General features: G+C 47.4%; 1 protein-coding gene across 7 annotated transcripts in view; it reads right to left on the bottom strand.

Moving 5' to 3' along the window:
* TANC1 (tetratricopeptide repeat, ankyrin repeat and coiled-coil containing 1) overlaps positions 1-23091 on the bottom strand; it is a 230222-nt gene that overhangs the window by 22516 nt on the left and 184615 nt on the right. For all 7 annotated transcript variants that reach the window (XM_029225497.1, XM_029225499.1, XM_029225498.1 and 4 more), the window contains 5 exons: positions 20770-20878; positions 19370-19492; positions 10430-10666; positions 8396-8581; positions 5909-5987 (listed from right to left, as the gene is read on the bottom strand). In XM_029225497.1, the coding sequence (XP_029081330.1) occupies positions 5909-5987; positions 8396-8581; positions 10430-10666; positions 19370-19492; positions 20770-20878 (734 nt within the window). The remainder of the gene's footprint in view (positions 1-5908; positions 5988-8395; positions 8582-10429; positions 10667-19369; positions 19493-20769; positions 20879-23091) is intronic.

Genomic DNA, 23091 nt, shown 5'->3' on the forward strand with positions numbered 1-23091 from the left:
CCCCTCCCCCAAGACTCGCCTGGAAATGCCCACACCCCAGCTGACAGGCTGGGCCTGAGACTCAAGTCCCATCCAGAATTCCGTGCAGAATTAGAGAAGAGTGAGTGACCTGTGATCAGCATATATGCTGGACTAAACTGCCTGTGTGAACTATGACGATGGAGGGCCACGCAGCTAAATACTGGGGAGAAAACTTCAGCCCTTCTTAGAAAGAGAGGAAAATACGGCGTTGTTAACAGCTTTGGCAATAAAAACATAGTGTTTACAATGATTCAACTTCTTTGGAAAGTATTTACCAACTAAAAGAGCATGGACAACATAAAAGAACACTTGGCATGAAACATTTCCGTCAGACGTCTACCTCCCTCTGACTGACGGGGCCTCTCAGGTCAGAAATTAGGGAAGGCCAGCCCTTGGGAGCAGTCGTATGGCAGGCGGGACAGCGTCCTGTCCGTCTGTGAAGCCCACGGCTCCAGGCCTGCTGCAGACCAGCTGTGAAGCAGTGAGAAGGATTTCCGAGGGACAACAGTGTGAGGGCGTGGCACATCGGGGGAGTGGGCAGTCGGGCTGGTGATGCAGGGAGGGAGATGTTATGGACACACAGAAGGGGCTGGCACGGTCCATCCTGGCCTGTCACCCCTGCCCACACCACGTGTGGCTGCTAATAGCTGGGGGTTCCAAAAGATGTAACCCAGCACCCAGCCAAACTGATGACTGGGATGAAGGCATCTCAGCCAGCCTGGAATCCAGCAAGACATGAAGACACCAGAGGATTGGGTCCCGATGAGCAACTGGGCTCCTTACCTCTCCCCTCCAACAACACAATTTCTCCCAAATTATTCTGCAAAGTGAGTGTCACCTACCCTAAAAGTTAACCTAGCTTTGTTTTCTCTAAACCCGCTTGTCCGCTCATTCAACACCTATGTGACAAGCACCAGGCAAGATCAGTGGCTAGTGGCTACCTGGCTGGACAGCACAGAAAGCAAGCATTTCCATCACCACGGAAAGTTCTACTGGACAACACGAGACCAGACACAGTGACCACACACAGAGATGAGCACAAGAGACCTGGAAAGTTCTGCTCTCCTGAAGCCCTCAATTTGGGGACGACAAGCTTGCATCAAATAAGCAACACCAACAATCGAATTTATCAGTGGTAAGTATTACGAAGGGAACTGCAAGGTGACCCCAAGGGGCCGGGGCCGGGAAGTCTTTGCTTACAAGACAGGCAAACTTGCTGAAACAGAAGGGCCTTTATGCCCCTGTAAAGAGCGTGAAGTTCTGCCCAGAGACAGACAACAGGCTCACAGACTTGACAGTGGCCTAGAGTTTGGAAGCACAGTTCCTCTGACAATTCACAACACCATGAGTCACCAGTTAAGCATTTCTGATCATTCCAGTTTGGGCAGATTCCCATCACACACTGACAAGGAAACAGTAACTCGGTTAGGTCAAGACTTCGTGGGAGCCAGTACTTGCTTGTCATGGCTGTGGAATGCCTGAAACAGAGATAACGCAAGCATCCGATGCGTTCTTGTCATGGTTCAGGCTGCCCGGAAACCATGGGATCAAGGCTGTCCGACCAAGAGTGTGAACGTCACGAGCAAAGGGTCTCGGCTGCCTCGTGGGCAGAGCTGCTTGGTGGAGATGCACCCCAAGCCCACTGCGCTGTAGCTCCGAGCTTTCTCCTTACTCCCCCCCTCCACCTGAGTGTCACACTCCTTGAACTGCGTAAGCCCGAGGAGAAGCGCTAAAGAGCTACAGGACTGATTTTGGAAGGGCTGGATCTAGACATCAAACAGACGTAAAAAGCAAATGGCTCCAAATGCTGGTGGAAAGGGAAACTTACATAAATTAGGCCCTCTGCTCTCCAAAACCAGCAGACATACAGGCATAACTCATTTAATTGCACTTTGCAGATACTGCCTTTGCTCACTTTGTGCCCCGGTGTCATGTTTTGGTAATTCTTGCAGTATTTAAAAACTTTTAATTATTATTATATACTCGTTATGGTGATCTGTGATCAGTGATCTTTGATGTTATTATTGCAAAAAGATTACAACACACCGAAGGCTCAGATGATGGTGAGCATTTCTTTAGCAATAAAGTATTTTTAAATTAAGGTATATACATTTTTTAAAGACATAAAGCTATTACACACTTAATAGACTACAGTACAGTGTAAACGTAACTTACATGCGCTGGGAAACCAAAAAATTTGTGTGACTCACTTGTACTGTGCCATTCACTTTATTACAGCGGTCTGGAACCAAAGTCACCATATATCGCCAAGGCACATCTGTATTCTGCAACTTTTCTTAAAACTCTGAGTTTACTGCAATAAACCCCAAAGTAAACATTGTTCCCATTTTAGATGAATGTCTTAAAAATCTACTCTATACACTGTCTTGTCTCTTTATACCTAAGGCAGGAGCCACCCCCCTTTCGGGACACTGTTTGGTGACTCCAGGTCGTCAGCAGGGAGATGCTCAGGGCACTGAAGACACACAACTGAACCTACTGCCATCACCTCCACGCGGATGAGCCTGGGTGACAGGGGGCCTCCCGTGGGGCTGTGCCCCCTGTGCTCCCTCCTCCCCGGCTGTCCGCTGTCATTATCTCTCACCGATGAACTGCTGCTTCCAGTCGGCAACAGGCATGAAAACCCCACTTGTGCAACACACAGCAGCTCCCCCGGGATTGCAAGGGTCCCTCCCAGCAGAAAAGTGGAGGAGGACTTTGCGCACTGATTTGGCGCTCCCACCTCCTGGACGTGGCTGGGAGAGGACAGACGGGCGGGTAGCTGTGCTCCAAACAGGGCGGCGTAGTGCTGCACGGAAACCAACGGGCCCTTCAAAGATGGGCAGGTGAGCCAAGAACACACCCTGGAGACCCTCTCTTGGAGCCCCATCAGCTGGCTTTTTTTTTCTTTTTTTTTTTTTTTTTTTTTGCGGTACGCGGGCCTCTCACTGTTGTGGCCTCTCCCGTTGCGGAGCACAGGCTCCGGACGCGCAGGCTCAGCGGACATGGCTCACGGGCCCAGCCGCTCCGCGGCATGTGGGATCTTCCCGGACCGGGGCACGAACCCGTGTCCCCTGCATCGGCAGGCGGACTCTCAACCACTGCGCCACCAGGGAAGCCCGTCATCAGCTGGCATTTTAAATGCCAAGCTGTCCATAGCTAACCTACACTGAATAGACTTGTATGAACTCACACAGGGTCAAACAGAAATAAGGAACGGCATTATTCACACACAGCGTCTGGTTGTCCCATCACCTGCCCACACCCCAGACACGATCACTCCTGGGATCCTACCCTCTCACTGCGGTTGGAGAAAGACAAGCTCCATCCTAGAGTGCCTTAGACACAAAGCACCACTGACCACACCCAGGAAAGAGGATCAAACAAACCAGGAAGCAAAACAATCGCTTTCACTCTGAGGGTCCCCAGCAATTAGGAAGAGTGCACAGAGCAGCTGCTGGGGACCCCCCAGCTGGCGACTTGCTGAGAAGAGGATTATGAGCTGACCCATCCACTCAGGCTGTCATCAGCACCGGGGCCTTCTCTTCCAGAAGGCATTTGGGGTCAGGTAGTGTGGACCCTATGTGGCCAAATCCCAAACACACACCTCACAATCTGGGCAATGCAGCAGACACTCGTGCAAAGCCCCATTATTTGCAGATGTTTTCTCATCTGAAACCTCCTCCTCAAGATTTCAAAGTATTCCTCTGACAACCACAGACCTGGCAATCAGGAGGGTTTGTGGTAGCCGACATTGGTGGACATTTTTGAAGGAACACAGGAGAAAGGTATGAGAGAGAAAAACGCGGAGCAGGCAAGATTGGTTTTACTGACATGCAGCCACAGAGTGCTGCTGGGGCCTCGAAGCCTGAGAAATAGTGCTTAGCTTTCTCTTGGTTTAAATTTTTTCAAAAGTCTCTCAAAGGCTTGCCTGAGTTAATTCACGCTGAATGCCTGCTGAGGGAAGAGGTGACCTGCTTCTCAGGCTGCAAAGTGGTCTGAAGGTTATGCATGAGGCTTTGGAAGGGAGAGGCTGAACTATTACTCATCCTTTCATTGAGGCTGATGGGCGTCTGTAGCTTCTCTTACGTGCTTCTTTAGCCTGCAACCGAGCAGATTCTCAAGGGGGAAGGGAGGGAGGTGGTTACTGAAATTCAGGACTCACCATCTCCAGACGAAACAGACTGCTCACACAGAGCCCTCAAATGAAGCCCTTCTCTGCTTCTCTGGCCTTTTTTTTCCAGAAAGAAAACTCAACTCTAATATTAAAGATTGGAGATTCTTATCTGAGCTAAGTGAGGGCTGTCACTGTACTGCTACTAGCACTGACCCTCATCATCACCACCAGCTCCTCTCATTACTGGTGCTGTAAGGCCGGCACTTCAGACAGCTTCTCACAGCGCTTCTCTATTTGTCCTGAAGCCACGAAACCACCTGGGTGCCCTGTTAGGAAAGGGGAGTCTTGGACTCACCCTAGCTAGGCCTAATGAATCAGAATTTCTAGGCTCAACTGCCCCAGGGAATCTGATCATTGGGAACATTTGGCCACGATTATCTCATCTCATTTAGTCTTCACTGCAATCCTATAAAAACTTATTTACCTCATTTGACAAGGAGGCAAAGTTACCTGCCCGAAGTTGGTAACCAGGCAACGGAAGGCAGGGATTCGGACCTTCTGGCTAAGCACAAAGAAAGTCACGTGCTAACCTGCCCAGCTATCCTGCTGCCTGCAACACAATAGGAAGTGGTAGAAGCTTTCATTCTATCAAATTACAGAGCAGCCCCTACTGTGGTACAGAGAAATGGGTGGGGGAAAGACTCCAGAAGGAACTAAGGCCAGTACTTACATCCACACACGTGTACCCCAAGCATAATCCAATCCCGTTTGGGGGTCCTGTGCTCTCCCTGAACCCCAGGTCATGCCACCTCTCCTCCTGCCGGGACCTCCATGGCCCACTTCACCACAACTAGCAACTGTAAGCCCCACGTGTGTGTGTGATGGCAACCGTGGGTCGGGGGGTGAGCACCTGTGATACCCACCAGGAAACTCTGAGGCTTTTCCTAATAAGTATGAGTTAGCTGATGGACTCTACACACTACCATTTGGCTTGTTAGGAAATAAGTGAGAAGCATTTGGAAATAAATCTCTGCAGGAGACACTGAAGTCATATACACTATGTATACACACACAGGACACAGCCTGGAAATGCATATTAAACACCTTGGTTACATCTATTAAACAACAACTGCTAACAAAGTCTTACATTTCTAATACCAATTCAGTCAAATGGAAAATTTCAAAGCAGTGTTATTTATATTAATCTGACAAGTATCCAACTCAGATGTACTCGCCCCAGGCTTCCTTCCTCCACTACAGCTCAACACACACCCGCACACCCTTGGAAACTGACTTGTTAGCTGGTATTCAGGATTTTAGGCAGGCTCCATGAGGACTGAGTGCTACTCTCCTTCCAGGAGGCAGGCCAGAGCCTTCCTTGCTAAGCACCTTTGATTCACCTGAACATGGGGCTGGAAGTTCCCACTCTGCTCACTCTGCACGGGTCACAGGAAGACCAGGTTGGTTAGGACATGAGAAAACTCAGCAAAGCAGAAACCACTACCTTAATTTGGGTATTTCTAGCTGACATTCATCACATGCACAGAAACTGCTGGTAAATCCAAAATGATTCAAATTACACTTGCTTCTAGAAAAGTTTTACTAGCCATTTGGGAAGTTTTAAAAGCTCTTAACTTCAAACGCCTTGTGATAAAATAACAATAGGACTAGATGCACCCCAAGCCATTCTTAAGACAATTAGGCCAAAATGCGGGCTAAAACGCCACGAAGCTACTTGGCCCCAACTACAAGCAGTGGAACCATAATTACCTGTTTCTCCCCACAGTGTGTCGGTGCCATTGATGTCTATTTCATGCTCCTTTTCCAGTCCCAGCAAGCACTGGACCACCTGTCAGAAGTGGCAAGGTGATTTAATGAGTTCTCAAAGCCATATGTGCTTATTGTAGCCTATGTATCAAAGGAGAGAGTGTGTTGTTTTTTAACCATGATTATCTTATGCTGCACAAGGAGAGAAAACATGACGAAAACGGTTTTCCAGCGTAATTCGTATGCTATTCACACTTTCCCTTTGAGACGGAGAAGAAAAAAAGACAGTGAATTTCGGCAACATTGTTCAGGATTACTAGGTACTCAGAATTCTAATGAATTCCAACATGACCCAAATATGCCAGCCTAATCAACAAAGGACAGGGGAGACCATACACAGTGCAGTTTCTGCATAAGTCGCCAGAAGACGGTGACTGCCTTTTTTCACAAGGAAGGAAAACAAGGTGATGTACATACCTTTTCAGTAAAATAAAACAGTGCTGTTCCAAATTTCTCTACTGACAACATTATTCTTTCCCCTCTGTCAAAGAGCAGGCTGGGTCACAGGTGTGGAGGCAGGGGTGCTGGCCCGCGGGGAAACAGAAGTATCTGAGCCCCGAACCAGAGCCAACATCCACCCCGCTCGTGTGCAGCGGCCTCGAGCTCGCCGGAGCCATTTTCCAGTCTCTCAATCCACTCCCAATAAGGGCCCTACATCCTAGTCCTGAAAACCTGTGAATGTTACCTTACGTGGCAGGAGGGGATGTGCGGATGTGATTACGAATCTTGAAACAGGACGATTATCCTGAATTATCCAAGTGTATATTTGATATACACTTGATAAGAACACAGCTGTTTATAAGAGGGACAGGAGGAACCAGGGTCAGAGGAAGGAAGACATCAGGAGACAGGAGCCTCAGTTAGAGTGACACACTCTGAAGACAGAGGCAGGGTCACAAGCTAAGGAATAATGGTGGCTTCTAGAAGCTGCAAAAAATAGAGAAACACTCTCCTCTGGAGCCTCCGGAAGGAACACTGGCTTCCTGACCCAACTTAATTTCAGCCTCTGACCTCCAGAACAGGTTGTTTTAAGACACTAAAGTCTGTGGACCCTTGTTACAACAGCATGAGGAAACTAATACACCCTTCAAGTCTTTTGGTGAACAAATCCTCTCCTTTTCCACGAAACAGTTACTGGATGTACTGTAGTTGCTTTTCCACAGCTCCCCGCAGCCAGCTTTAAAACGAGCTGAGACCAAGGTCACATCCACTGTGGCTTCCCTGTGCTCCCTAAGATGATTTTGCACATTCTGGACACACACAGATTTAGGGAACAGTTTAAAGAGGAAAAACATCTACATTCAAATAAGTGGACTTAACGTGCTCTCTCTGAATCTATGTATATGGGTATTTAAAAGTATTTATTTACATTTTTATTTTAAAGGAATTATAACAAACCCACCACATGGTAACATTTAACACATTTTTATGAAATGAGTATTTTCTTCAAGCTAAAACACATAGATGAGTTGACTGGCATCGTTTCACATTTTTGTAAATCTCTTTTATGTCTGTATTAAGAAAAGACAACTGCGTTTTCTTATATGCTTCTGCATTCAACTTACTGCAATATATTGTGTTGGCTGAAGTAGTGTATGTGTATAGTTTTGATGTTTTAAATGCCAACAATAAGCTAGCAGTGTGTGCGTGTATCTGCTCTAGCGTTTTAAATGCTAAAAGTCAGCCAGCTGGCTTTGCAACCAAATTTACGTTTTAGTCATTGTGGGGAAGAATCTTACCAAACACTGGCAACTCTATAACTGCTTGAAGATACGTAATACAGCGTGAGAAATACACGGAGAGAGAGGGTAAAATATTATTAAATTCGCAGGCACACGGGTCAGGAGATGCCAATGAATTCTTCAAATCGAGGAATACTGACACCTACCAGAAATGAAGTGCTCAATGTAACTACGGCATGAGGTTTTCCTTCAGTGCAGGAACCACGAATGATAAGCACTCTTTCATGCTACCAGAGCACTGAAGTTCTGTTTTTAAAAATCCTTCAAATACTCAAGAACAAGTTTATAATTAGGATTCCACGTGATTATTGTTAAAAGATCACAAGGACAAAAGAATGAATCAAAGGGGAAAAAGGTAGACAGCAGAGCTAGAGGGTAAAAATAGAACAAGGAAGGAAGAGGGGAAGAAACAAGGAAGAGCAGAGAATGCACACCGTGGAGGGGCTCCACGTGGGAGCAGCCAGCCCCTACCGGGCCAGCACCTGAGACTGTGGGCACTCCCCTGCGTCTTCACTCACAGGACAGGCTTGATAACAACAGATCTTTACACGTGGTGAAACCCTCATTTTCTTTCATTCCTTTGGTGCATCACAAGCTAGCAACTCAGAAGGTGGCTGCAAAACACCAGACCCACTGGGCTACACGGGGCTCCCGGTTTCCCAGGAAGGGCCCTGGCAGCCCCACTCACCGAGCTGTGGCCCATGCTGGCGGCCGCTGTCAGTGCCTGCTGCAGGGCCTGGCTCTTCCTCAGCACGCCTGGCTGGGGTGGGCCCACAGACCACTCACAGGTCAGCAGGTAGCGGAGAATGTCGCCGTGGCCCCTCAGTGCGCTGTGGACCAGAGCGCACTGGCCTTTCTTATCCAAGTGGTCCACCTGGGCGGGGGGGGGGGGGGGGGGGGGGGGGGAGGAACAGGGGAAGGTCACGGTTTAGCATCATTTTGTCACAGTGCCCCACACATGCTCTGCACAAACCCCATCCCACTGCAGGTGTAAGGGGATAATGTCCCAGTATGTCTCTCTGGAGAGTCTCCGTCTGAATTACTATGGTGTAATTAATGCACTATTCCAGGCCTCGGGTTCCCTCTGTACAACTAGTGATCACAAGACGTCCTCCTCGCAAATGACTCAGAGCTCCAAGTTCTCTGGGAAGCAGGTATGAGGACAGACCAAAACCTATACTTCCCAACCTTGGTAACTTGGGCAGAGTATTCTAAATCTGCTGTGACAAGCTATGACTTGGGGAGTAGAGCAGTTCTTTGCTTACTGAGACAGGAAAGCCAGCGAAAGGAAGGGATCTGGAAAACCCAGCTCTGAACGAGGAAGAGCAGGAAGGGACCCCAAGCGGCATTTTACTGGGGAAGGCAGGTGACCCAGGACGTGTCAGCATGCTAAGTGTGGTCGCAAAGCCAAGAAGGCCAGCTAGCCACAAATGGGGAGTACCCAAGTGCTGCATACCCCCTAATGGTGCAAGAGGCAGTAGACAACACATCATTCCCTGTCTAAGCCTGGAAATATTAGCCTGGAAGAGGATTCAGGGTCCAGCCTTGCTTGCAAATTCTGAGGATGCTCTACACCTCAACCCAGGGGCTTTTGCAAGAGCCACTACACAACCCATCCCCTCCTACAGAGCTTTCAGCTAGCCTCCGGATAAAGCCCAGCCACGATTTGGAAGTGGAAATGGAGGTGTGGTGATGAGCAGTAATGAACCCACTGGGAAGGCTTACCAGCAACATTTCCCTTCTTCCATGAGCTAAGGGTGACCTGTCCCAAATGCTTTATTTTCGAGAGAAAAAACCAAAAAGACTCCCATAGTTACTATAAGCCTAATATCTTGTCGTTGAACTTTAAAGATCCTAACTATAAAGAAGAAAGACAAACATCAGTGATTTACTTCTATTGTTGTTCAAAAGTACCTTCTCCCTTCCCCAATGAAGTGCTTATAATAAACCTAAACAGAGTTTACTGTGAACTTGGCACTGTTCTCATTTAATCTCTTAACATTGATAGTCCTCGAGTAACCCCTTAACAATATAGTTACTCTGTATTGTTTACATACTGATTTACTTATGCTCACACAACAGCCCCGTGGTAGGTCCTGTTGTTATGCCCATTTTACGGATGAGAAGCCTGAGGCACACAGGCTCAACAACTTGCCCAACGTCCCAGCTGGCAGCTGGAGAAATGAGAATTTGGGGACTTCTAGTGTTCCTGCAACCATATGCTTAAGCACATGCCTTCCAAGACCCACAGAACTCATTTTATTGGTTTTTTTTTTAAAAAAAAAAAGACATGAAACGGAATAAGAAGAAAGGAGAAAAAAAAACAAACATTTATATGTTTTCAACCAATCCAGTGCTGTGTTAAATTCTGTGACAAGTTCCAGGGCCACACTTGCAGGCTTTTGAAAGGATGGCCTTACTCAGGCTGCTGGTGGTCGGGAGCCTCCCCTTGGGCAGGATTAAGCAGAGTAAGAGCTTCGAACAAAACACATGGCCCCTCTCCTTCTCGGAGGTGACACACACACCCACATCAGGCTACATCACACACTGTCTGGAGCCTGTAGCTCCACCTTTTCTGTTTATGTGGTGATTTCTGTTCACTGCAACTTGACAAAGCAGAGACCAAAGGGAGCTTGGCCCAGAAAATGAGAATTCTACAAGCAATGGAAGACCCCTCCCACCTTCGCCCCTGCCTCCCCCGCTGGAGAAGGCTGCTGCTTACCCTTGCCCCCTTCCTGGCCAGCAGACACACCAGCTTCGTGTGGCCGGCAGCGGCCGCGTAGCAGAGGGCAGTCATGCCGTTCTCTGACGTGCCGTCCAGGCAGGCGCCAAATTCCAGGAGCAAAGTGACCACCTCCTCGTGGCCGAGGTGAGACTGGACGCACAGGATCGGGGCATTATTTAACACTTCGGTCCTGTAGTTCACGTTGGCCCCTCCCAAAATTAGGAGACGGCTCACCTGTTGGAGAATGTCCCCCAACAAGATTAATTTCTCACGTAGATGTCAGTCACAACATCTGTGGAGAAGGGTGGTATTCTTGATCCAGTGGTTCTCAAACTTGAGTGTGCACAGTATGACCTGCACTGAAAATGGACATTCTTGCCGGTGGGAATGTAAAATGGCACAGCTGCCACAGAAAACAATGTGGAGGTTTCTTAAGATCCAGCAATCCCGCTCTGGGTACATATCCAAAGGAAATGAAATCAGGATCTTGGTATCTGCACTGCTGTGTACGGAAGCACTGTTCACAATAGCCAAGAGATGCAGGTGAACTCAAAGGTCAACAGATGAATGGAAAAATGTGATATGTAAATACATACAGTGGAAAATCACTCAGCCTTTAAAAGGACGGAAATCCTGTTACATGCCACAGCATAGATGAACCTTGAGAACACGAGGGTAAGTGAACTAAGCCAGCCACAAAGAGACAAATACTATACGATTCCACTTACACGAGGGACATAAAGTAGTCAAATTCATAGAGACAGAAAGTAAAATGGTGGCTGCCAGGGGCTGGGAAAAGGGGGAAATGAGAATTGTTTAATAGGTATGGAGATTTAGTTTTATTCTGGAGACCTACTGTACAATAATGTAAAAATATTTAACGCTACTGAATTCTGTCCTTAAAAATAGTTAAGATGGTACGTTTTATTTTATGTTTTTTTTAATCACAGTTAAAAATTTAGAAATGCACATCCTCTGGAATCAGACCTCTGTATTCAGTAGGCCTGGGGTAGGGCCTGAGAATGTGCCTTTTTAATGAATTCCCCCCAGGTGATACTGATGCTGTTGGTCTGGGGACCACACTTTTTTTTTTTTTTAATTAATTTAATTTATTTATTTTTGGCTGCATTGGGTCGTCATTGCTGGGAAGGGGCTTTCTCTAGTTGCGGGCGAGCAGGGGCTACTCTTCGTTGCGGTGCGCGTGTTTCTCACTGCGGTAGTTTCTCTTGTTGCGGAGCACAGGCTCAGTAGTTGTGGCTCATGGGCTTAGTTGCTCCACGGCATGTGGGATCTTCCCAGACCAGGGCTCAAACCCGTGTCCCCTGCGTTGGCAGGCGGATTCCTAACCACTGCGCCACCAGCAAAGTCCCTGGGGACCACACTTTGAAAACCACTGTTTGATCCAAATAAAAACAGAAAATTCATTTTGGGGGGCAATGAAATAATCATCACAGGATTAAATAATTAACAGTGAGATAATAAAGCCAAAAGTGAAAGCAAATACTCTCTTTTCTTTACAAGGAATTGTACCTTCAAGAAAAAGCAGAACACGTGAAAATGTTCACATGCTTGGGGTTGTCAGCAGCACAAGACTCACAGAAAATCATCGGCTTTTTCTACTAATTACTACATCCACCACCCACTTAACTCCTTGGACCCAGATATCAAGGGAAGTTTGTTATCTGTAGGTTTTAAAATAAAATCACAGAATACCTTAGGCAAATTTCAGCTATACTAATATCTTCTTCAAATCTCCAGGTCATTGGAAAAATGACACTCCTTTAAACACCTATTAAGATGCCCACTGCGTTTCTTCTAACAGTTCCCTTCAATGGTCCCGGATCGACATCAATCACTCCCGACAGACCCTGGCCACTTCCGGGCTGCCCATTAGGTGTGAAAACCACACAGACTGGGTCTCCTATTTGACCAGAGACACATGGGATCATTAAAAGATACAGAAAGATGACAAAACACACAAAATTCACGGTATTTCAGTGATATGGTGTCCACAAGAGTAGCTGACAGAATACTTAAAAAGTGACAGAAATTATTATTCTGGTGGTGACACCACACCTCAGAAGAGTGAGACAGCATACAGACAGGTTAGAACCCAAAGTGTAAAACCTGAAGCGGTCTGGGTTGCCACTGAAGCTTGAACCCCGGGTGACCCAGCCCTTCAGCTCCTTCTCTGACCCCGTCTCCCAGCACCCTTACCCTCACTTCCCCACACCGCGACCATGCTGGGTCTAATGCTTGTCCTACAACAATGGCAAGCATGCCCTGGCCTCCTGGTCTTTCCCTCTTTCTCGTATAGTTCCCTCTGCCAGGAATAAATACCCTTTCCATAGCTACAGATGACAAAGGGTCACTTCCTATGGGTCCCTGCTTCAATGCCAGGACACCAGGGAGAAGTCCCCCCATCCGATACAGAATGCCCCCAGCCCTCCCCATGCACACGCCCCCCCCAACACACACACACACACAGAGGCCGACCCCGTGCATGGCCATCTACTCTGCACACTCCATTTCCCGGCTCAGCCCACGGCACAAGATACTGGTTCTAAGACACAGAAGTTCACAGAGAAGAGAGGTAAACAAAGCCCCTTTATGGGTGAGGATGGCCCACAAGTCAGTTCCTTCCTGCCATTAGGATCATCACTTACATTTAAGGAAGGACCGCTTGAAGTTGGGGGGAGGGATAAATTAGGAGTTTGGGATTAACACATATATACTACCATATATAAAATAATCAACGAGGTCCTACTGTATAGCACAGGGAACAACACAATATTTTGTAATAACCTAAAAGGGAGAAGAATCTAAAAAATTATTTATATATATATATAAAACTGAATATATACATTATTTATATATAACTAAAAATTATTTATATATATATAATATATATATATATAAAACTGAATCACTTATGCTGTACACCTGAAACTAACACAACATTGTAAATCAACTATACTTCAGTTAAAAAAAAAAAGGAAGGAAGGACGGCTTGTACCCAAGTGACCAACACCTGCCTCGTCATTCACCCAATCAGGGGGACCATCTTTCAACCCCATCTGGGTCAGCACCAACCCAGCCTCCTGCAACAAACCAGCACGTGAGGATGGAAGGGCAGAAAAAACAGGGAGGAGAAATCAGGAGAGCTGTCCCTGTCCCAAGAGTGACATGCGACGCTCAACCTCGGGCAAACTCATCCCTGCCAAGCTTGCTCTACCACCCTATGTAGGTTTGCTCTTAAAAACAGCACAGACTCAAACAGGATTTGAAAGCATTTTAAAAGTGTAAGTGCTCAACCAAAGTAAGGGTTTTTGAGAAAATTATTTTCCTTTGAGTAACCGCCAACAGTATAGCAGGAATAAGACAGTGCTGCTGACACAGTTGGGGATTTTATCAAGGCCTATGAAATCAGTTCTTAGGCAAGAGGAATTACAGAAGAACCCTAGCAGCTTTTTCAAAGCACACATAACATCACTGAGGGGCACATCGGACTCTGGTCACCAAAGGACAGGCAGGAATTGTTTGTAAATTCCCAGGGTGACTTTGACAGCCAGTTACCCTCTCTCTCCCCTCTCCCACCAATCCCATTCCCTCTTCAGATTCATGAGCCTAAGAGAAAAAGATGAATTAAATAGTCTGAGTTCCCAATCAGCCCCTTAACTAACTTGCTGTGTGATTTTCAGAAAATTACTCAACCTCTCTGTGATTCAAGTGCCTCCTAAGAAAATGACAGTACACCACCCCATGTTTCTACTGGACAGTTTCTCTTTCCTAAGAATGTTGGCAGGTGTTGTTTCAGTGCTGTCTTCCTGAATACTTTACAAGGAAAGTCTTATGGAGGGTATGTGCTTAGGGGCAGAGCTTTCCTAAAGGTATTTGTTATCAGTTCTCTATCTGCTTCTTCGGAAAGACATTTCCTTGGTGGGTGCAACGCTGCAGGTATTTTTACCACTTACCCCCCAATCAGTCTGTGGATCTACCCCGAACCCATATTTCTTAACCTTGCTGCACAATGAAATCACCTGGGAGCTTGCAAGTTTCTCCAGCCCCACCCTTGGAGATTCTGACTTGGCTAGGGCCCGGGGCTCCCGAGTGGTTCCAGCTGGCAGCCATGGCTGTAAACATGTCAGGTGCAGAGCGCACCTGTGGAAGGAGCATGGGCTTGCTCGGCGGCAGGCACCCTTCCCGCTGTGGGATTTGCGTCACCCTGTCACTGCCCTCACCCTCAGTTTCCTCACCTGAAAGGTGGAGATAAAAACAGTTTCACCTCCTCGGGTTGTTGTGAAGATTAAAAATGAACGTGCCATACACACAAAGCACTTAGCACAGCCCTCAGCATCCTGTAAATGCTAAATAAATATTACTTGCTATTGTTACAATCACCTTTGATGGAATCTTTAGAAGAGACAAGGGCCCTAGTCCCTGACCCCTGGAAGGCACAGGAGGGCGCTCTGCCCCAGGAACCTGGCGACCCGGAGGGTCTGGCCCGCCTGGGCTGCTCACCAGCACAGAGCAGCAGGGAGACCTCATGCTTATTTGAGGGCAGATGTGGACCCATTAATGCCTCATGATGGGCAGCTCCCCTTCACCACCACCCACCTGCACACTCACAAGTTCTCAGGTGCTTCCAGTAGAATCTCAGTTCTCACTTGACCATATAATAAATGCCAAGTATTCTCCCAAGAGCTTCAACATCTCAGTGAGGTTTCCCAGCACTCTGTGATGCAGGTTCTTTCGTTACCTTCATTTTACACGTGCGAACACTGAGGCTCAGAACAGATAAGCCACAAATTAGCCCTGGGCACAATGCTAATTAGTATCACAGAGCAGTCCAGCAGCCGAAGCAGCAGCTCTGGCTAAGATTACTCCGCCTTCGAGGAAGGGGTTTTAAATGGTGCTTCCTGTACATTTTCTCCCAATCACATGGAAGTCGTCTGGTCATCACCACCACGAAGCTCTCCCTGGATAACACCTGGAAATGGCAATATTACCTATATACTTCTGGACTTGACGAATACAAGAAAATAAAAAAGGGGCCGGGGGGTAGGCAAAAATGATGTGATCCTGAGGAACAGAAGAGGCACTGTCCAGCAAGGTCGTAAAGTGGGAAGCTCAGTTTTCTCATTAAGTATGTTGGAGGTTCTCATCAATACAACCGGTGTAAATGTGTGCTGCCTAATAGTTATGCAGAATATGACTGGATCCTCTGAGCCAGGGAAGTTGGGCCGAAGTCCATGCCTAGCTCCTGTCTCCTCCCCCACGGCCCCAGCTCCAGCTCCAGCTGAGAGAAGAATCACAACCTTAATTCTCTTCGGGAGCCTGTGGCTGGCAACCGGTCCCATGCGACTACGTGAGCAAAACAACCAGCTGGACGGGAGCCTGAAGGCACTGGCGGCAAGCTCCCCAGTGGGCCAGCCAGGGCCCGGGCTGGCATAAGCCTGGCCGGGCAATGGGAGATCACATTGTTAGAAATCACAGGCATGCCACCAAAATTAAAATTCATCTACCAAGTAATCACTCGGGAGCAAGTCGCTGTAATTGACCAAAGTAGCAAACTGCAATTATTGCTCAAAATGACATCCCTTCCTGTAATGACATTTAATACTCTCTAAAAAAACTCCTTAATTGCATGCATAATTTTAAATTACCGTAATTTGTTCATGAGTCTGTGAACCCCCCTGCTTTTCTTTTTCTTGAAAGATAAAAGAAACAGAAGGATAATGAATGCCTTAAAATTCGGTAACCAAGTTATACAATTTGGGGGATAGCGTAGAGGTAGGTGACACTGGAGTTCTATAAAACAAAGTAAAGATGAATAACTCTTAAAATTGCAAATATGTTAAAGAGGAAAGTTTATAATCCCAGGAGGGTCAAGCTCATTACATTATTACACTGTACCTTTTAATTTACTTTCTTAAAAACTCGTATTCAACAGAGTATGATGTTTCCCATTTACTTTTCTCCACATTAAAATAACTTTTGGGCCCATAATTCACTCAAATGGTGACAACAGATACTGCCATTTTAATTTTTCTTTCTTTCTTCCTTGCCATCATTACAGAATTTTATTAATTACGGAGAAGCCAAAAGATATAATTTTAACTGAAGTGAAAGATGAAACAGTATAATTACAGTAAACTCAATTCCAATTTCTATAAAATGTAAAACAGGGCTTCCCTGGTGGCGCAGTGGTTGAGAGTCCGCCTGCCGATGCAGGGGACGCGGGTTCGTGCCCCGGTCCGGGAAGATCCCACATGTCGCGGAGCGGCTGCGCCCGTGAGCCATGGCCACTGAGCCTGCGCGTCCGGAGCCTGTGCTCCGCAACGGGAGAGGCCACAACAGTGAGAGGCCCGCGTACCACACACACACACGCAAAAAAAGTAAAACAAAAGACAAAAATTCTAAACACAATTCCTTCATCACGTAAAGTCTACGCTTGGCGTGTTCTCCACCTTTTGCAGAGTAACGCTATCTAAAAAGGAAGCGCTCACTTTGACCCCGAGCAACAGCTTAGAGCTCGTGCTCCTTAACTATAAAAGCGGCTTCCCTGTCCTCACCCCATGAAACTTGCACATAGCTTCAGTCGGGACACAAGCCCTCAAGCCTAGCGGCCTGCAGAGTGAGTAGAAATGTCCGAAGGAGCAGGGCTGAGCACAAGGTTCCCAGGAGCGGCTCCCTGGGGCTGCTCTACTCCCAGGCACCCCACCCAGGGGTGAGCCAGGCTGAAATCCAATGTGCCCTCTGCCCATCAAGCCTGGAACCCCAACAGTGCTGAGCCCACCTGCACTTTTCTATTTGCAAAAGACCTTGTCTGAACCCACCAGGGGGTGGTGGCCTTTCTCTAACCAACACCCAAGCTCTTCACTGGGCAGCAGGGCTGTGGGTGAGCTGCCCCAGGGTCAGAGCACCACTAGGTCCTTCCTGACACCCAGGCTCCTCCCTTCTATACACCAGCAGGCGGAGATGTAATGTCCGCCACAGGGACTACAGTTAATAACACTGTATTATATATTTCAAAGTTGCTAAGAGAGCAGATCTTAAGTTTTCATCCCAAGAAAAAATTTATAACCATATGTGGTGATAGCTGTTAACTAGACCTTTTGTGGTAGTCATTTCACAATCCAAAGAAATAACACATCGCTAGGTTGTACATCTGAGATGTAATGTTATCTGTCAATTATATTTCAGTTGGGAAAAAAAAAAAAGCGAAAGAAAATAAATACAGCCTGCCCTCTGTATCAGTAGGTTCTGCATCTGTGGACTCAACCAACAGCAGATTGAAAATATTCAAAAACAAAAATTTCCACAAAGCTCCAAAAAGCGAAACTTGAATTTTCTGTGTGCCAGCAACTATTTACATAGCCTTTACATTGTGTTAGGTATTATAAGTACTCTAGAGATGATTTAAAGTATACTGGAGGGGGGAAAAAATGGGACTTTCCCAGCAGTCCAGTGGTTAACACTCTGCGCTTCCACCGCAGGGGGCACGGGTTCGATCTCTGGTCTAGTAACTAAGATCCCACATGTCGCAAGGCATGGCCAAAAAAAATAAAGTATACGGGAGGATGTGCGCAGGTTACATTCAAATACTGCACCATTTTATATATGGGACTTGAGCATCCTTGGATTTTGGTATCTGTGGGAGGTCCTGGAACTGATCCAAGGGACCACTATACACCAGGAAGGCAAGGAAGGGAGAAGAGGGAGGAGAGTTCACATCACCAGACACAGGAAATGCTCTGTAAGGCCCTGATCCCCAGACACACACCCACGGTGTAGGTGCTGAGGGTGGGACGTACTGACAGCAGGGAAGGAGAAGCACAGAAGTCCCCCGGGAGTGGCCCCCAAGTGTCCTCCACGGCACCATCTCTGGGGCACGCGGCCCCCTTCCCAGGTGGATTTGATGAACCAAAGTGAGGAGAAGTAGAAGACAGATTCCTGGAAACTTCCAGGGCTTCCCTTAACCACACTGCGACCATGTCACGGCACCTCTGTGCTACTAAGGAGAGAACAGGTATGACTGTTCTCATGGAGGTGACTGAAGGGGAGAACATGACTCCTTGGGAAACGATGTCAGAGCTTTTGAAGGCAGCCGGACACGTCAGGGCCTGGGGCTGAAAGGCCTGGAGTCTAGCAGGTGTGTCAAACAGGTGAGAAATCTAAAATGTGAAGACACTTACAATCTCATCTTACTTTGCTCTGGGAAAGATGGTGGTAAAGTGATAAGAGACAGTAATTTCCGCGTCCTGTGGGGGTTAACTCCTCTTTGTTGCCTTAACAGATACTCGGCCTCTGTGTGCTGCAGACTCTTAGACTGCACTAAACGAGGAGGGAAAATCTATCCTAAAAAGCTCAGCAGAACGTTGTGACATGATAGCCACTGACCAAGAGTGAGGAAGCTCTTGGTTCAGCAGCGGGCAGACCCTGCTACGCTTTCCGTGGTCATCAATACACATGTGCACAAAACCTTTAGTAAGAGTTTCCCTCTGTGTGCCCACCACTTTGTGTTGCTCATCAGTGCTTAATTTCCTACGAACCATAAAGAGATAGTCCAGATCTGAAACCAGGACGTCCTAAAAGTCCATTTTCCCTGGATATCTGACCAGGGTTTCCTCTGACCTTTGGTTTCCTTTGTGAATTGCTTCCCTTATCTCATCCACTCTGAAACAGTCACCGCATGCTCACATAGCAGCCCCTGACCACCCACCTCCTTCCTGCCCCAGTGAAAGCTAAACTTGTAGAGGAGAACCGGCAACAGAGCATTCGGGTCTGTGTGCTTTCCATCGGGAAACAGCATCTTTAGTAGTAGCGTCCCAGCCTTCTCTGGCCACCAGCCAGTGTTGGGGAGAGCAGGACTGTTGGAGCAACAGTGGCCAGGGGGGCAGGGGGCTCTGGCCCTCCCAGCAGAGGGTCACTTACCTTCACATTGGGAGTGTAGAGATTCCTGAGGGAGGCCAGGGCGGCAGACAGCCCCTCGGTGCTGTACCCAATCCACAGGGCTTGCAGATGGCTTGAAGAGATTCCAGTCTTCTTACTGAGGCCCTGGAAGCAACAGCGACAAATCAGCTTCAAGGTCTCCTTTCCCACCTGCAGTGTGAGTCTGAAAGCAGGTGTGCCCGGGAGGGCGCAGGTCCCTGCTGAACGCGGGGCAAAAGCTGTGCACACAGAAAAGGCCTGAACCTGTGAGCCTTCCCGCCCTAAAGCCAAGGGTTGAGGAACTAGCCTACATCAACTGTACGCCTGGGGAAACGGGGGGGGGGGGGGCAGATGAGGAGAAAGTTTCTCTTTACAGAGGTTCTCCAATCAATTAAAGGAAGAATAAATGTTAGAATATCGCCATCTGGAAGCCCTAATGAAGGAAGAGACCAATCGTGGCCCATGGCATCACACCAAGCACACATGCTACGCACCCTGACACTAGAAACCTTATACAGACGTACAGAGCATTTTAACGCTAACAGGCAGACCTCGAAGATACTGTGGGTCTGGTTCCAGACCACAGCAATAAACCGAGTCATGCAATTTCTTTGGTTTCCTGGTGCACATGCAAGTTATGTTTACACTATACTGTAGTCTATTCAGTGTGCAGTAGCATTGTCCAAAACAATGTGCATACCTTAATTTAAAAATACTTTATTGCTAAAGAACGCTAACCATCATCTGAGACTTCGGTAAGTCATCGTAGTAACATCAAAGATCACTGATCACATATCACCACCACAAGTGATAATGAAAAAGTGTGAAATATTGCAAGAATTTCCAAAATGTGACACAGAGACATGAAGTAAGCAAATGCTGTTGGAAAAATGGTTCCGAAAGTCTAGCTCAACCGCAGGGTTGCCACAGACCTTCAATTTGTAAAAAAAAAAAAAAAAATTGCCAAGCACAATAAAGCAAAGTGCAATAAAACAAGGTTTACCTGTATAAAGTAATTGTGACACCCGGTGGAGCAGAGGGGGTGGGGATCAAACCTGAACCTGATTAAGCCGCTCAATATAAATACCAAATGATAAAAAAATCCAGAGGAAAGAGGAACACGTTAACGTAGGCCACAAGAAATAAGGACACAATCAGAAAATCCAGGTGGTATGAAACTACACAGGCCACGAAATCTGGTTCAACAACTAAATAACAAGGAAACAAAGGGAATGAATGACGTGGAAGTTTTAAGTGAAAAGAAAAGATTTAGAGAGGGAAAAAGTAAAATTTAATCATAGCGGTAGATACACACTTGAGCGAGAACAATTACTTTTAGGGAGGAGGCTGTGCTGGGAGTGAGGCTCATGGAGGGCTACTCCCTGCAGTGGTGTGGGTCTCACCTTGAAAATGTGTGCCTTCAGGATGTGATGGCCGAGCTCCATGGTCTGCTGGCGGTTCAGCTTGCCCTCCTGTCTCGAGAACATGAATGCCAGGAAAGCATGCCCGTTCCTAGGACGAGAAACACACAGGTTGGTAACCAAAGACCCGAGTTCATCTCTCTGCAGGCCCTCGGGGCGAACATCGCCCCTCGACCCCTGAACTGTTCTCCTGGTGCTTCAGCATCACCAAACAAAACGGGTGGAAAGCTGCTTCTTCACAGAAGATGGTCAAGGCTGTTTATTCCTCAAGTCATTTTAAGGGCTTTCTCAGGCTTCCTCTATCTCTGCGGAGTGACTCAGAGAGAAGCCTCTGGACAGGGCAGGTCTTTGAAGATGGAACCACCCGCCCCCTGTTCATCCTCCATCACTCTCTCATCAGTCTATTTGTTGATTTAGGTCTGCACAAAAACGTAAACTCCATGTGACTAAGGGTCTTGTCTAAGTCACAGCTATAGCCACAAAACCTAGCAAATGCCCAAGACTCAGTAAGAACGCAAATACGCATTTCTTGGATGGATGGACGGACGGACGGATGAAGGACAGATGCGCAAGTGGACAAATGGAGCAGAACCGTCATTGGACCTGAGGTTCAGGCCTCCCCTCAGTACAATCACCACTGGGGACAGACCTGGGCCAAAGGACAAGGCCTTACAATGGAAGGGAAAGAAAAACCAGGCCATGTACAGCAACAGCTCATGATCAGAAACACCTAGAATTCTTGGCTTGAATGGAACACAGATCCTTCCTTGTAGGGGTAAAAAAGCTAAGCTGTATGAGTAGGTTTGCTGCGTCTGGGCACAGGGTAGACATTCAACTGACACCACCAATTAATCCCCCAACTAACCCTCTCATGAAGGAGCCATCCTACCCATTTTCCCCCTCTACATCTGTAGGACTCATTCTGTCTCCTGTGGACTCCATGCCTTTGTCTGAGCCAATCTGTTTGGAAAAGATGCTAAGGGCTGCTTATTCCAAGGTCACAGCAGTGACCTCTGTGCAGGGTGAATTATTTTCATTTCTATTAACCTGACAAACTTTGAAGTGCTGTTTTGCTGAGGAAAAGCAACTAGTTGTGGAGGAAAAGATAAACTGTGAAAAAGAAAAACATTCTTCTAAATGTGTTTTCTAGTAGTCGCAGATCTAGAGGATTAAAAGCATTCATCATTTAAATCATATTTATCTATCCAGATGCTTGCCTGTTTCTCGTATCACGTATAAAGCATGTTACAGACGAGGAAATCAGGGCAGGTGGAAACCACGAGATTGCTTTTTATCCTGCAGGGGAAGGCATGACATTTAAGACCACACTGCCACTGAGTGTCCTGCCTCGCGTCCTGTCAGGGTCTAGAGCACATACCCTGTGCTCCCTCACACACACTACCTCCCAGACCTCAGGCTTCGGTTTCCCCTCTCAGATGAGAGCCTCCCTTGCTCCCGTGGAAAACACTCCCTGCCACCTTCCAGTGCTCCATGCCCTACCTGGTCCCTATCCATGGGCTAGTCCCACATCACTCTAGTCAGGGCCACTCTCCCACCCACGGGCTCAGCTATCCTCAGTCTCCCAGTCTGCCGGCTCTGTGGCCATGCCATCTGCGTCCAACACAAGGACATGCCAAGTACTGTGGCTGGCTGGCCCTTGCGGGTGACGATCACGCAGCCCTCAGTGGCTGGGCCAAAGGTGTCCAGTGCTCTGAGCTAAGCACGTGGCTTCCCACCTCCCCAAGGAGACAATTCACCATGCAGTCACTGGGCACCTGCACTCCTCTACATCCCATCTACCTTGACGTCCTTCTTTCCTGGCCCTGGGATCATGTGCCCCCTTCTAAGTCTACCTGCACTTACGAGTCTGCTCATTTTCTGAAGCTTATACATATCAAGCTTTTACTACGTGCCAGATGCAGAAAGTTAACTAAATTATTTCATTAACTTGTTCAACCCTGTGAATCACTATGTCTTATGAGCTCCAATTCGTTTGCATGGGGAAACAGAGGCCTGGACAGGTAAATGAGGTGCCCAAGATCAAACAGGTGGTAACGACTGTGCAGAATTTGACCACAGTCTATGCAACGTGAGTGCCTTCTATGCTCTTCATCACCGTAACCCGATTTCTCATTCATTCATTTGTGCGTTACATCCCCCTATAACCAGCATCATGGCTTAATGATGGGGATCCCACGGGGAACAACGCGAGGTCCTTGCCCTGAGGAGGTCTCAGCAACTGGACTGGAGACACGTAAACAAGACAAAATCCAGCTGGAACGGCACTGTGAATGGACTCAATGG

This window comes from Monodon monoceros, unplaced genomic scaffold (assembly GCF_005190385.1).
Source record: "Monodon monoceros isolate NGI ecotype Baffin Bay Population unplaced genomic scaffold, NGI_Narwhal_1 Super_Scaffold_16, whole genome shotgun sequence".
NCBI classification, from domain to species: domain Eukaryota; kingdom Metazoa; phylum Chordata; class Mammalia; order Artiodactyla; family Monodontidae; genus Monodon; species Monodon monoceros.